The sequence below is a fragment of the Dermacentor albipictus genome, chromosome 5 (assembly GCF_038994185.2).
Source record: "Dermacentor albipictus isolate Rhodes 1998 colony chromosome 5, USDA_Dalb.pri_finalv2, whole genome shotgun sequence".
Lineage (NCBI taxonomy): Eukaryota > Metazoa > Arthropoda > Arachnida > Ixodida > Ixodidae > Dermacentor > Dermacentor albipictus.
The window spans coordinates 7430870-7445141 of NC_091825.1; the positions used below are offsets into that span (position 1 = coordinate 7430870).

Sequence of the window (14272 nt, forward strand, 5' to 3'; positions counted from 1 at the left end):
TGAAGTGATGGAGCAAAACTATTCTCAGGAGAAATTAGAAAAAGGTACGCAGGTAAAACAAACCGAGTGTCTCAGCAGAAAATATTTGCGAAAACAACCTCCAACGCAAAGATTCGTTCCTGCCAGCTCAGCGCGTACGATCGTTGGCAGCATTGTTATAAGATGCGTCCAGCTAGCGGCGTTGTTCGAGCATTGTGTAGGACTGTCGACTAATTGTTGTCCGCCAGTGCTAACAACCAGCGCCTAGCACGCACTCCTTTAGCCAATGTCATTGAATTAGTAACGGTTAGGAGTTTGGTCGCAGTGTTTGTTTCCTTATTGTGAGCCTCAGTACCAGCTGCCTCAGTACCTCAGTACCAGCTCAGTACTGCCTGGGCTCGTCCGACTTTTGGGCTTGAAGGTCAGAGCAGCCAAGCAGGGTTGCCTCCCAGTCCTCCCTAGTTAGGATGGGGATAGGGGGTACAGCAGGATTGGAGGGGCAGCCCTACACCGCGTGCTCCGAAGGCTTCTCCCCACAGTGCAAGCAACTCCCGGAAAATGCGAAATCAGTGTTTGAGAGCTACCGGGCACAGCACAGTGTTTGTGACGGAGTAGAAGCCGCTGCTCCACTTTGCCTAAGCTTTTGCACGGGCGTGGATAGAGGCTGTGGTCACCGCCGAAACTTGCGAGCCTATACAAGCTTCGCTTGAAAAAGAAAAACATACCACATTGTACGCTCAGCAGCTTGTGATCGAACCCTAATATCTCGTTAGGATGGATAGTTGGGCGTGTTGGTTAAGCATGATTTCTTTGTATCAGGAAAAAACGCCACTGATTTATGCTACGAGCGCAATCACAGTTTCTCAGGGCGCATTCGCGTTCAAGTAAAGCAGTTCTTTGCGTGACAGTGATATGGATGCAACACTTACGCAGTTATCAGCTGCTTCAATGATTCTTTTGGCCTCAATTATTAATCTAACCCATTTGCGACGGCTTCTGGCAACCACAGCGCAGGCGTGGAAGTCTGGCTTACATCTGCAATTTCTACAATGAATTGCCAGGTGGCCCTCCCTCCCATTGTTCACTTTGTTATTGTGTTGCCTCAGCCTGTCATTCAGGCACTGCTCTGTTTGGCCCACGTACTTTTTTCCACAATCTAAAGGAACCTCATAAACAACTCCTGCCTGACAATCTACGTATTTGTTTTCGTGCTTTGTAGCACAGGCCGGTGCCTTGCGGGAATAAGAGTTGGTCATTCGACATAGCTTAGAGAGCTTGCACGGGGCAGAAAACACGACATTTACGTTAGCTCGCTTTGCAATCTTTTTCAAATTATGTGACATGCGGTGTATGTAGGGTATGACAGCAACTTTTTCTTTTTCGCGAGGTGACTCCTGGTCCGGTTGGCGGATTCGCGACTTCTTCAGGATTGTTTCCGCTACGGACACTAAAACGGGTTGCGGGTAGCCTGCCTCTTCCAGGCGGTTAATCTGCTTAAGAAAACTCGCCTCAGCTCGATGTGGACAGGACTTCTTAAAAACATTCAGCAGGCACATGTTGGCAATGCTGCGTTTAACTAGCTTAGAATGAGAGGAACTAAAAGGCAGCAGAGGTTTAGTAGCGCGAGGTTCATACTGCCAACAGACGTGGTTACTTGCTAAAAACAATCTAAGATCTAAAAACCTGATGGAGGAATCTACCGCAAGTTCACACAGGCGCCCTGTGTGTGTCTGTCTCTTCTTTGTCCTCCGTCATTTTAGCACCTTCACTTCAGAAATCCTAATATCTCTACCCGCACCTGTTATTAAATATCTGTGCGTGTTTTCTTGCGTTCGTGTATATTTATTCCCCCCATTTCTTTATATTTGATACTTTAGTTTTCGCTCTCGCGTTTGTGTGCATGTGTGTGAATATGTTCCTGCTGTCCTGCGTACTGGTGTTTATTCTTATTTCTGTTCTTTTATTTTATATTAACATTTGGTTTTCTAAGTTTTCTTTCAGCTGTGTCCTTTCTCACAATTTCATTAACTCATCTCATTCAAATGACCAAACCCTGTGAATAGCTGGGCTGGCCTCTTGAATCTCATTACCGGCTGTGGTCTTTCAGTGGCTATGGTGTTGGGCTGCTGAGCACGAGGTCGCGGGATCGAATCCCGGCCACGGCGGCCGCATTTCGATGGGGGCGAAATGCGAAAACACCCGTGTACTTAGATTTAGGTTCACGGTAAAGAACTCCAGGAAGTCGAAATTTCCGGAGTCCTCCACTACGGCGTGCCTCATAATCAAAAAGTGGTTTTGGCACGTAAAACCCCATAATATAATTTTTTTTAAATCTCGTTAAAATCTTTCTCTCACGTCTACTTTGTATTTTCAATCTGACATATCGCTGTGTTTTATGTCTTTGCTTCTTGTGTTGTTGTCGCAGTGTGATTAACGAACTTGCATGAAAAAAGAAGTTATATCAGCTATGACGACAGAAATGTTTGCTGATACAGTCTGTTAAACGCATCACGTGGGTTGCACTGTAACATCACCTCTTACCTCTGTTCATATGTTTATGCATCAGTGCATGCAGCAGCTCGCCAGAAGTTCACGTGAAAGGGTGCCATATTTTGAAACAGCACCTTGCTATTTCGTTGTATTTTTCACGCTTCCAGTTTTAGTAAACAGATGGTTTCGCTGCCCATGACATGTGGTGGTACAAATTTTCAACACGAATAACATTGTGCAACACGAATCAATAATAACAATAATGACGAAATGACACCAAACTGCACCATTTTATTGTGCAGTTGGATGTCATTTCCTGTCTGATGCTTTCATCGTTACAAAGGCACTTTCCAGTGAATGGAACCCAGCAAAGCGGGACACTCAGAGCTTTTGCTACTTTTACCACTTAATACTCCCCTAATTTCATTGTCTGAATCTCGCCGTCACTTTGCGTAGGGCTTGTGCAATGAACAAAGTCCCTGAATGAAACACATTCAACTTTACTCCATTTTTGGTACAAACAAAAATGCTAGCAGAGTTATTCAGGGTTAATAACTGTGCTTTCATTCGTGTTACTTGCCCAGTCACATAAACAATAGCTACGACATGACTGCGATTTGAAGTGCAGAATGCTAAAGGTACCTTTCTCGTTGTTGCCTCGTCACTGTAATTTTGTTTTTTACAGGATAAAAAATTGTCCGAATGAAAACTGACGAGAGTCTGAAAACTAATTATTGATCACTGAATCCAGCCCCTTCAGTCGCCTGTTGAACCACTTGAAATTGAACGTGCTCATAGGCTCGGAGCTTATCACCATGACTGTTCTGACCAGTAATTGTTAAATTCGCTCACTTCAGAGGCAAAGACCACATCCTTTCGCTAGCTAACAAATTTAGAACAAGTTTCGGCATTTCCGAAGATTTTTCCCCCACTGTTCACCTAGCTCGTAAACGCCTCATTGAATTTGGAAAGACTAACAACATCCAGTTCAAGCTACGTTTCGACAAACTCGTTTTTGGCAACAAAACCTGCATTTTCGACCAGCAAGCCGATAAGGTAGTTGACCGGAAGGCTTAGCAATTACCAAAGTCAAGGCCTCATTCCACCCTCCTAGTCTTTTCTCTATTGCTTTTTTGTTCACTAATATCTCCAGTGTCGTTCGAATGCGTGATTCGTCATATGGCCTCATCAGCTTATCTTCACATAATGTTGTTTGCTTAACTCGTCTATTCTAAATTCTGAGATTCTGCCGCTCCTTCCTGACATATTTCGCAAAGATCGAGCCGATGATACTTGTGGTGGTGGCGCCATTTACTTTTGTATCCCGATAATCATATACTCGTCTCTTGAACTACTTTGGTTGTACCGCATCCTTTCTCGCGAATGCTTCTTGGCGTCAGTTATCTTGTATAAGACGTCGTCGATAGGCAGCAGAAATGAAGTGTCAGCAGAAGGAGGGCGATAACAACCTCGTATCCTAACACGCCTGGAGTAATTTTACACGATCTTAACTTCCCATCAATCGACTGGTCCAATCTAGCGTCCTCTGTATCAAAAAATAAAATGGCCAGCGAGTTCGCCAGCACGCGTCTCACATTTGGATTAGCTCAAGATGTCAATCATCCCACCCGCACTACAGACCATCCTTTTACTATCTTGGATTTAGTGCTAACTTCACACCTTGAAGAATTTTCCCTATCGCGTATCTGAATGGCCTCGGTGACCATAAGATGCTGCGCGCTACTTTTTTATGCCATGTATCCAATAACACAAAATCTTTAAAAAAACACTAAAACTTTATGACAGAGGCGACTATGACAGTATGACGCGAGATTTAACAACTTTTTATGATAATTTCACAGCTGACTCTTATCTTCGTTCACTTGAGTCTAATTGGTTACTTTTTAAAACTGGATTCTTGCGTCTGGTTAAAATGTATGTCCCTACCATAACAATTAATGAACGGAAACAATGCCCATGGTTTAACAGCACACTAAAATGACTAAACAAACGAAAACGTCTCTTACGTTCTGCAAACTCTTCGCAATCCAAACTTAAATGGTAAAAATATTACCCTGTAGTCAAGCAACATGACAAGCAGGTCGCCGAGCCCAGACGTGGCTTTCTTTTTTTCAAACACGTTGCCCTCTATGTTGCACAATAGTCCAGAACGATTCTGGCACTGCATTAATTGCCAATGGTCCAACACTGTTTTTCTCCATGACAGTTCTGGCTCCCCAGTCGCCGAAACCGAGGTCACTGACGCTTTAAACACTGCTTTCTGTTCTGCTTTTACTAATGACTACCCTTAAATACTTTTCGTATTACCACCTTCTACTTGACCTATGGCAACCATTACTTTTGATGTCAACGGAATTGTTAAAATCACCGAGTCCTTAAAAAATTCGTCCTCGTGTGGTACTGACGGCCTCAACTCCAAGGTATCAAAAAGCAGTAAGCATATTAGCAGTCTTTCTCTAACGCTAATATTTCAGCGGTCTCTCACAATTGGGTCAGTCGCCACTGACAGGAAAGTTGGTAAAATAATTCCCATTCTTAAAAAAGGCGACCGTACAAATTCTAGCAAATACCATCCAATTTCCATCACCAGTGTTTGCTAGAAACTGATGGAGCACTTTATACATTCCCACACTGCCACCTTCTTGTCATCTGTCAATTTCTTTCATCCTAACCAGCACGTATTTCACACAGCTCATCGTTGTGACACTCAACTCGCTCTGTTCCTACATCATTTGCATTCTCATCTCGATCGCAGCATCCCCACTGACGCTCTCTTTCTGGACTTGAAAAAAGCTTTCTACAAAGTGTCACACATTCTTCTCCAGCATAGACCCTCGCACTTCAATCTTCAACCAGACATCATTATTGGCTCCGTTAATTTCTAACCAATCGCCTTCAGTTCGTTTCTCTAACTCCATCTCCTCAATCCTATCTCCCCAAGGCTCTGTCCTTGGGCCCCTCCTCTTTCTCATAAATATTAATGACCTTCCACTTCTCATCCAACATACGCCTTTTCGCAGGCGATTGCGTTTTATACCCACAAATACCAATTGCTTTAGACTGCTCTGCTCTTCAGGAAGACCTCCTCCAAATCCAGGCATAGTGCAGCAAACGCCCCTTAATGTCAGTAAGGGTTCTTGCGTGTGCGCTTTCATCGACGTCGTAATTATGTAGTACCTTCGTACTCCTTTAGCTACTCTGCTTAAACACAGTGTGAGACATTTAAATACCTAGGAGTGCATATATCGAGTAACTTATCTTGAACCCATCATATGAATCAGTTAATTGCTGCAATCGAGTACCAGGGTATCTACGTTATTTACGCCGTAACTTGTCTTCAGAACCTCCCACATTCAAACTACTTGCATATATAACATTAATCCGATCAAAACTAGAATGTGCTTGTGCTATTTACGACAACCATCAGGTTAATATGATTGACTTCATTGAATGGGTTCAAAACCGAGCTGCCATATTCATTCTTTCTGACTACGATAACACAAGTGTTTAGCCTTAAAATCCTGGTTCTGTCTTCCCTCGCTCATCTCCCGCCGCAAAAGGGCTAGTTTTATCATTTTTTTCGGCTCTTTCATTCACAGCCCACAGTAAACCAAATCATAATTCCAGCCCATCGTTTCTCCCGCCACATGCATCCTAATGCTGTGTATTTACCACGCGCTCCGTATCTACGCATCAACTTTCTCTTTTCTGCACATAGCCCGAGATTGGAATGCCCTTCCTTTTGACATCGCTCCCATCACTGACATTTTTCGTTTCAAAGCTGCCATCGAAGACCATCTTTCATGTCACACCACTTAATCTGACCCACCAGTTTTCAATACGTGCCGACCCCTCATGTAATGTCCCATTTTGGACGTTGAGGTATAATAAATAAATAAATAATAAATAAATAAATAAAGAAAGAAAGTGAGCCCCCGACTACAGCTATTTCACCAAAGGGCCCGTCAACTTCGCTCGACGGTGCCTGCCCGAATGAGTATTATGGGTCTCACTAAGCTAATGATGTTTTGTAATTGTTCTCCTATTCGTTTTACTTGCCTTTCAGGCAAACAGAATAAACAATGCAATCACATGAATATGTTTGGGCGTGCTGGCTGCTAGCAGTGCCTGTAAATTTCGCATTGACTACTGCTATTTCGCCGTATAGCCCTGTCAAGCTTGACTGTGGCTACCCGAATGAGCATTTTGGGCCTAACATATTTCGCCAGGGTTAATAATTGTGTTTGCATTGGGATTTGCCAGCATTTAAGCATGTTTCTCGGCCAGTACTTAAATTGAGCACCGTATGTGCAGGGCGTTGCTTTTTGAAAATTGAGCTTCCACTGAAAGGAATACGCTGTCAAATGAACTGCTTATTTATTTATTTCAGAAATCATGGGATGGATAGTCGGCTGCTACGAACTCATTGGCAAAATTTTCCTAGCCATTATAAGGGCTATTTATTGGTTAATATGAAGCTGTTATGCTTCGTCGAGTGGCTCAATGCCGGACAGCTCGCAGTCGGAGTCGCTTTCTTCTGCGTCATTTTCACCCAGTTGGATGACGACGGGTTGAATGTGGTCCCCCCCCAGACTTGTGAAGTCTGAACTTTGCCTCCAGGTCCATCACATGGTGAATGGTCTTCCTCCAGTGTTCCACGGTTACGTGCCTCATGTTTTCCTGCAAGATGTCTTCGACCGTGGACAGGTTGAATTTTGTTGTCCGCAGCGATGCAATGTTTTATCTTTGCCTAGATCAATGGAATTAAATTTGCAGTGGTACGGCGGGACCCCGAGTACAATGCAACCGGCCCTTTCAGCTGCGTTGTCTGCGATGTAGCTCAGAAAGTATTACTTTACAGATGCCACCAACTCAAGCATCTGCTTCTTCACCATCCATTCACTGTAGGTGATGTTCATGCTTTTGAGCCACTCCTGTATTTTTTCCTTCTTCCAAGCCGTCGTCACCAATTTCTCTTCTCGTCGGGTATGGTAAAGTGCATTGCCTAAAGCAATAACGCAACCAGCTGACAACTTCTGTAGAACGTCAATGAACCATCCCTCGAAGCGATTGCCGTCCATTTCTTCGTGAGAGACACCTGTTTGTTTTTTTGCCTCGGAATACATCCAAGCAGCCGTGGATGAAGCCATCATCGCTACCGATGTGCATCACGATCAGGCGCTGGGCTTTCAGAGAAGGTTGTTTCAGACCCGTCGGCAGGCCATTTGCTCGAGCAAACAGGCTTCTGCACCACGGTGTCTGCCAACACGAGCGACCGAGTGTGTCCCGCCGTCGCCCATTCTTGTCCAGGAGGATTTTTCAAGCCCGGTAGCGCTCCACGTGCCGGAGGTAGCGATTCCGCCATTCGGCGATCGCGGTCGATTAGCAGCGAGTTGCGGCTCTCGTCCTTGAATGCGATCACGACAAGCAGGTGACGCACATTACACCGCTTCAGTGATTGGAGATCCATACGCTTCGAGGACTCGTTATCTTCTCGACCATCGGTATCTCGTTGCGGCGAAAGAAATCGTGCACACATGACCTCAGCGCGCCCAACGTGAAGCTGTCATACTTCGTGCTGCGTCTTCTTTTTTACGCACTTCGTGGGCGCTTTCGCGAGCGCGTCGAGTTTGCCACCCGAAAAATGGGAAGCTTTGACCTCGCTCCTCACCCTGAACACTGTGCTTTCGCTGACCCCGAGCTTCTCGGCGATAAACTTGCTGGTGTCCTCCACGCTGCGTTCCTGTTACGCCAATACGTGCAGCAGTGGAGGATTATGTTGCGTGAATCGCTGTTCAGGATGTGGCCGCTCTAGTTCTTCTTGCCAAGGCTCCTCCGTGGTGTGGACACAAGGCTCGTTTGGAAACAACGGATCGCGTTCCGATGTCACCTCGCTGGGCTCCATGGCGCAAAACTCGCTCGGAACGCCATGCGCCAACTCGCGAGATTACAGACTGGCAAAAGAACACCTGACGGAACGAAAATAATAAGAAGAAGGAAACCTATCAAATTCTTGAAAAAAGGTTTCAGAAAACACAAAAGCAACAAAAAATAGAAATCTCATACTATTTAAATAGGGGTACTTATTTAAAACGATGAATGAAGCATTTTTGTATCTTCCCTGCCTCGATCGTCTTCTCACCAGAGGTTTGTAATGCATTGTTTTGTGAGTGCTTGTTAAATAACAAATGATTTGCCGTAAGCTTGGAAATGAGTAGTGAATGTACCGTGTACATGTAAGCCAGCGCAAAAGCCATGGCGAGGCGACGAAGCAGGCAACGCGCAGTGTTGTCGGAGGTCATTTTTCTCTCGCGATCCACCGCCATCGACGGAAGGTGGGACGGGACAGGGTTTATTCCCCTTTTCCCCCGTCCGGAAGGATAATTGCCGGACCAGTTTTCAATGAAGTTTATGCCTTCTTTCGCGATCCGGCATGTTCTGTAGCATTCCAATCGAGAGAGCTCTACCAAATCAGTCATCGAGATACAAAAGTCTTATTTATACCGAGAACTACGCGTTTTAGAAGCACGGTTTTTTGTACGGGACTACTTCTCTAGTCGCGGAGGCAATCAGCTATCGCGCTTCTGACATCTGGGCGGCGCTTCTCCCGTCTTCTAAATTAAAACACGCCAGCTATGTCACCTCCGTCGTCTGCAGCAAGGCTGCGCATGGCTGTCGGGATTTGCTTCCAATAATGGCTCAGGGGTGCATTTGAGAGGTGCAGACGAAGAGAAATTATCATTTTTCTCTATTGACAATCTTTGAAAGTTGCACTGCATTGTAAGTTGCGCTGTATGCACTTTGCATTGCTGAATAACCGCAATGCAAAGTGCAATGAAAAAGGGGAAACTAAAAACAAACAAGAAAAAAGGCATACAACAATTAAACTCTGCCATCCACGATAAGCTCCAAGTTCATAGCTCATAGAGATGTATGTGAACCCGCACATTATTTGTTTAGTAAAATAAATTAATCCGCATTACATAAGTACTCACTACAGATAATGAAAATAAATGAATAAGCATGTACAACGGTACAGAAAAAAAGGAAAATGACTAAGCGGTGGACACGCCAGAATGTTCGAAGCAGGGCATGGAGTTGTATTCTAAAAGTACGGGCTCCATAGATGCGGCCGTATCCCTCTCTTGTGGCGCCCTGGAGGCATGAGCTCGGGCTACAGCGTGCGTAGGCTGATTTCCACGGAGGGACTCGTGTCCTGGAGTCCACACTATTTCAACGTCCGGGAACTTGGAGGCTTGTTTGAGGAGTCGGTGGGCGATTGAAGATATTCTGCATCTCGCGTAGCTACAGCAAGCTGCCTGGGAGTCAGTAATAATTTTGACGTGCTCGTTGGTAATACAACACCACAAATTGAACAGACGGCAATACACACCTCCACACAAGACCCTCTCACGCGAAGATGCCGTAGCATGGCGACAATTCCAAACCAACACATAACCCCGTTTACGCAGACCACGCGCATTACACCCGACACTACAGTCAGACAAATGTCCCCTCTGTAGCGACTACGACTCCTTATATCACACCACATGGGCGTTCCCCAAAGTGAAGGCAGCCCCGCCTAACCCCACGCCCGAGCAGTAGGAGGCTAGTTCTGACCCTCGTGGCCAGCAGCAACTGGTGCGGCGGGAGACAGCAAGAGCCCTGGACTGTGGGCGCCTCCCCGCACAAGCAGAAAGACACCTGCTTGTCCTTCCTTTTTCAATAAATGTTTTTCCTCCTCCTTGAAGCAGAGCACGAGACAAAGCTGAAAAGATTATCCTGTGAAGACATCCCGCCACAGAAGCGAGCCCTCCGACGGCCCGCCCTCGGCTCACCGCGCCATCTCGGGGCGGCCGAGTGGGCGACGCCTCTTTCGCTGGGCCGAAAACCGACCAATCGCGTGCTCCGTCGTGCATTCGGCAGGTCACGTCCTGTGTGCCAACCAAGCTGTGTATGGCTAGCGTCCGTCCGTCCGCCTGTCGCCTGTGCGCCGATAACTCCGACGCAACCCCATGCGCGTGAGCGCGAGAAAGGCGAACGATTGGCTGCGCCACTAGTGACGTCGTTGCTCTCCGTCACCGCACTGTCTCTCTGGCTCCGAAATGGATAGGCCACGCGTCACACGTACTCGTTAGGAGCAGACAGCTTTCGATCAGCAACGCCGCGAGCAGGACCAGGGACGAGCTCGTCTACGCCGTGCCGATGCTGCAGCCCGGGCACAAGAACCGGCTCGTGCAGCCGACCGCAAGCAGCAACTGCTTTCCGGCAGCGAACCAAGCCGTCATTTAATGAACCGTCGGGATTAACGCATTGATAAAGACCGGGGACGCACGCTTCAGCTTCGCTAGTTCTGTAAGGAGTGCTTGGGTGCTGATTTTCATCGAGCGTCCGTGGCATCAGAATGTACCACACTTGATAAGGGGCACGGCGTATTCAAAAGGCTCCTGCAGTTAACTTCCACCACACATGAAGAAACTTGACGCTCTCCACCTTTCACGATGCCCCTAATTATCCCAATCCTACGTAAGCCCATCAAGACACGTGTGCGAAGTGGCCGCTCGTCACTCTTTTTGTTTTTTGCTTTTCTTTTTTCTCATTATGGAGACTCGACATGTGGCTTCAGCAGCCGGTTGACGGAGAAACCGGACGAACGCAGGAGGGGCGAGCGACGACCGCACGTCCAGCTTGTGTGTCACGATGTCACGTGCCGACTATCCCGCGATTTCTCATGGCAACCTGCTTGCGTCCTGGACTTTGCCGAAATTGGTGCTCCGGGAGTCACGTCGGGTTCGTGCACATCGCAGGTCTCGCCGCCATGAGTGGCTTCTCGGCAGCAAAGACTGACCTGGCACGCAATGCGCTTTTATCACCGCTTCAACCTCTTTTGATGCGCATTCATTCTTGCGGTGCAAAATGCTCCGCGGCACGTTCATTTAACCGTGCGGATCAAGGCTGCGAAAACGTTTGCGTGCGCTTATGGTTGTAAGCACCGAACAGTTGGAAGAAATTATTGTACTAGGTGCTTATTATTTTTTTTAAATCTATAATGCCACCGTTGCCAGAGACCTGCATTCCATGCAGAACATTGAAACCATGCAGTAAGCGAAATCCCCAAAAGCACTAACGATAATAATATAAGAATACGCACGTCTATTTTACGGCTATACTACACTATGACGGGATATTGGCAACTGAGCGTTTCGACGATTTGGTTTCGGACTTGCAGGTACTGCACAAAACATAACGTTCGTTGCCGGACGAATGTGGTGAATTGCCGTCTGCTAGACCGCTGTGTGAAAGCGAGATTGGGAGACCTTGCATTATAACATCGAATTGTAAAGTTTAATCAACTTGCGATTCACGGGATGTGAGAGGCCGGTTAATTTCGAACAAGTGGAGTTCATTAATGTGCGCCTCAGTAGATGCCCATTTTTTCCTTCAAAATACGACGCTATCATAGAAACCGTCGGGCACACGGCCGCGTTTGTACAGCTGCTACCAGGCTTGACCCGAACAGTTGCTGCACGTTAAGCTTAACAAACGCGGCCTGTAAAAATAAGCAATATCGCACGCTTAAGAAGAGAGTCCAACAAGAAATCTCCAGGAGAAGCGAAAGACACCATCGCGTCGATTACTTATTCACATACCTACACGTCAGCAGGAGGCGGGGGGGGGGGGCGGATGAACATTGCGAGGTACTGTGGTTATCCAGGTAAACAAAATCAAAATATGATTAAAAAGTGCCAAAGATTAAACGTACAAAATGTAACTATAGCGCAGATCCCGTGACAAGGGCTTCCAAATATGCAAGTACTGAATAGCACAGAAACAGGTCTCCACCGTAAACCTAGAACACCAAGAGTGCAACTAAAGACTTTGCTGGAAGCCCATTCAAACAACCTCTAAGAACGATTGCGATTAACAACAACGGTGAGTGCTCGCGCACACCCAAGCTGAAATGCCATTCGTCACCGCAGAAGACGCTTTCGCAATGGTGAGAAATGACGTCCGCCAGCGCACGCCGTCTGTCACGAGCCTCGGACGGCGAGCACGACGGGCAGCCATAAGACAGCGCGTCAAAGGCGAAGGTCAGTGGACCGTGCGTGTGGCCACCGTCGCACACGGCCGTGACGGCTCGACGATGTGCGGACCATCGAGGATGGCCATCTTTCCCGCGAACAGACGCGGCGCCTTCGCTGACCGTTTGACGTAACCGGTGTTTCCCCGCTGCCTCAGGGGGCGTGAAGCAGCCCAACGGGTGATCCGCGCCGGCGTCGTCTGCGTGTGCGTCACTTCCTGTGCGATGCACTTCCCCTTCGAGGAAAGGAGGCCGCATATAAGGACCGGTCCGCCCGGCGGCTTGTCACCTTGTGCTAGTGGTGGCCACGGCGGAGAGCGCGCGCTGCTTTGTGCTCGATGGCTTCGTACCTGCGAGCTGCCATCGTGGGTGCTCTGGTGCTGAGCTGCTCGTCGGCCCGCGCCGCCACAGACACCAACCTCTACGACGTGCTCCGGCTTATCTACACAATGTGCTGTGAGTCAAACCAACGTGTCGTATTTCTCTGCCTTACTTAATCAACCACATTTGTACTCCGGCCTGTATGGAAGCGGAATCACTTGGATTGCGCCGAACGCTTTAGTGACCTATTCGAGAACAAGGATGGGGAAGAATTTCGCATCAAATGAGAGAACACCTTTGATCCTCAATCATCTTGATGTGCTCTGGGTGCATTGGGAAAGCTAATTTCGTTTGCCTTCCGGACATTCACATGCCGTGACTGATCGCGCGGAAAAATTCACCGCACGTTTGCCGGCTCACTCTTCAGTTCATACTGAATGTATTATAGCGGCACTCTCTATTTGCCGTCAGCGCCACCGAGTGTGTCGCAGTCCGTAGGTTTAGCGGTAGCTGGGCGCCTGCTACAGGGCCGCTCCAGAACGACCACGGGGAAGGTGGCTTTGCGGTTGGCGTTTCAGTTGAGCGCGCTTACGGCGAAAGCATGCAAGAGGCGCTTCCTGTGTGCGCTGATTTGCCTTATTCCACTCCTCTAAGCGCATAGCCATGGAAGTGCATCGATAAAAAAAGCTCGGGATCGGTACAGAAAGACATGGCGTCCTGCCAGCCCGACGAGAAACCTCATTTGTGCAGCAATGAAAAGAATAAGCTGAATGTGCCGACATCGTTGCGATTAGTGAATCATTCGGAAGGACTTTCGCCGCCGAATCCAAGTAAGCCTTGTTCTCAAGTGTTGTTGGTCGTCTTACCTTTCGTCAAAGCTGACACAAGTGTCCGCGACGAGTGATCCCGATATCTTTAAAGGGGCACTAAAACGAAGGAATAAATCAGTTGAGGCTAATTGTTTGAGAACCCTGCAGGCAATCATTTCAAAATAATAGTTTGATTATTAGATGACAAAATGAACGTCCAAGTACCAATATATGAATTTCGCGCCGAAACCCCGACGGCGGTGATGCCAGTGTGACGTCAGGTATTCAAAAGTATGTTTTCGCATTTGGGACGCGTTCCCGAAACTTGCCATGTGTAATGTTTGGTTCCTTTAGAACACAATGTGGTCTATCTGTACAGCTGTATAGTTAAGTAGACTCTCGAAGATGCCATCGAAATCCATGCCGCCACAGCGACCAAGTGCGGGAACTTGAAGAAGGCGTCACCACCCGTCTTTCGTTCTTGCGCTTTTTCTGGTTTACCAAGCGTCTTATCATGCTAAGAGTGGTGTTTTTGGTGTCATAGAAAGGTAATTTACTGATGCAGAAGAAA

General features: G+C 47.3%; 1 protein-coding gene across 3 annotated transcripts in view; it reads left to right on the top strand.

Moving 5' to 3' along the window:
* Positions 1 to 14272, top strand: part of LOC139059837 (uncharacterized) — a 226877-nt gene that overhangs the window by 108284 nt on the left and 104321 nt on the right. For 2 of the 3 annotated variants that reach the window (XM_070538247.1, XM_070538249.1), the window contains exon 1: positions 12867 to 13027. The exons of the other annotated variant lie outside the window; for it this stretch is intronic. In XM_070538247.1, the coding sequence (XP_070394348.1) occupies positions 12910 to 13027 (118 nt within the window). In that variant the 5' untranslated portion in view covers positions 12867 to 12909. Of the gene's footprint in view, positions 1 to 12866; positions 13028 to 14272 lie in introns of those variants that run through there. 3 annotated transcript variants of the gene reach the window in all.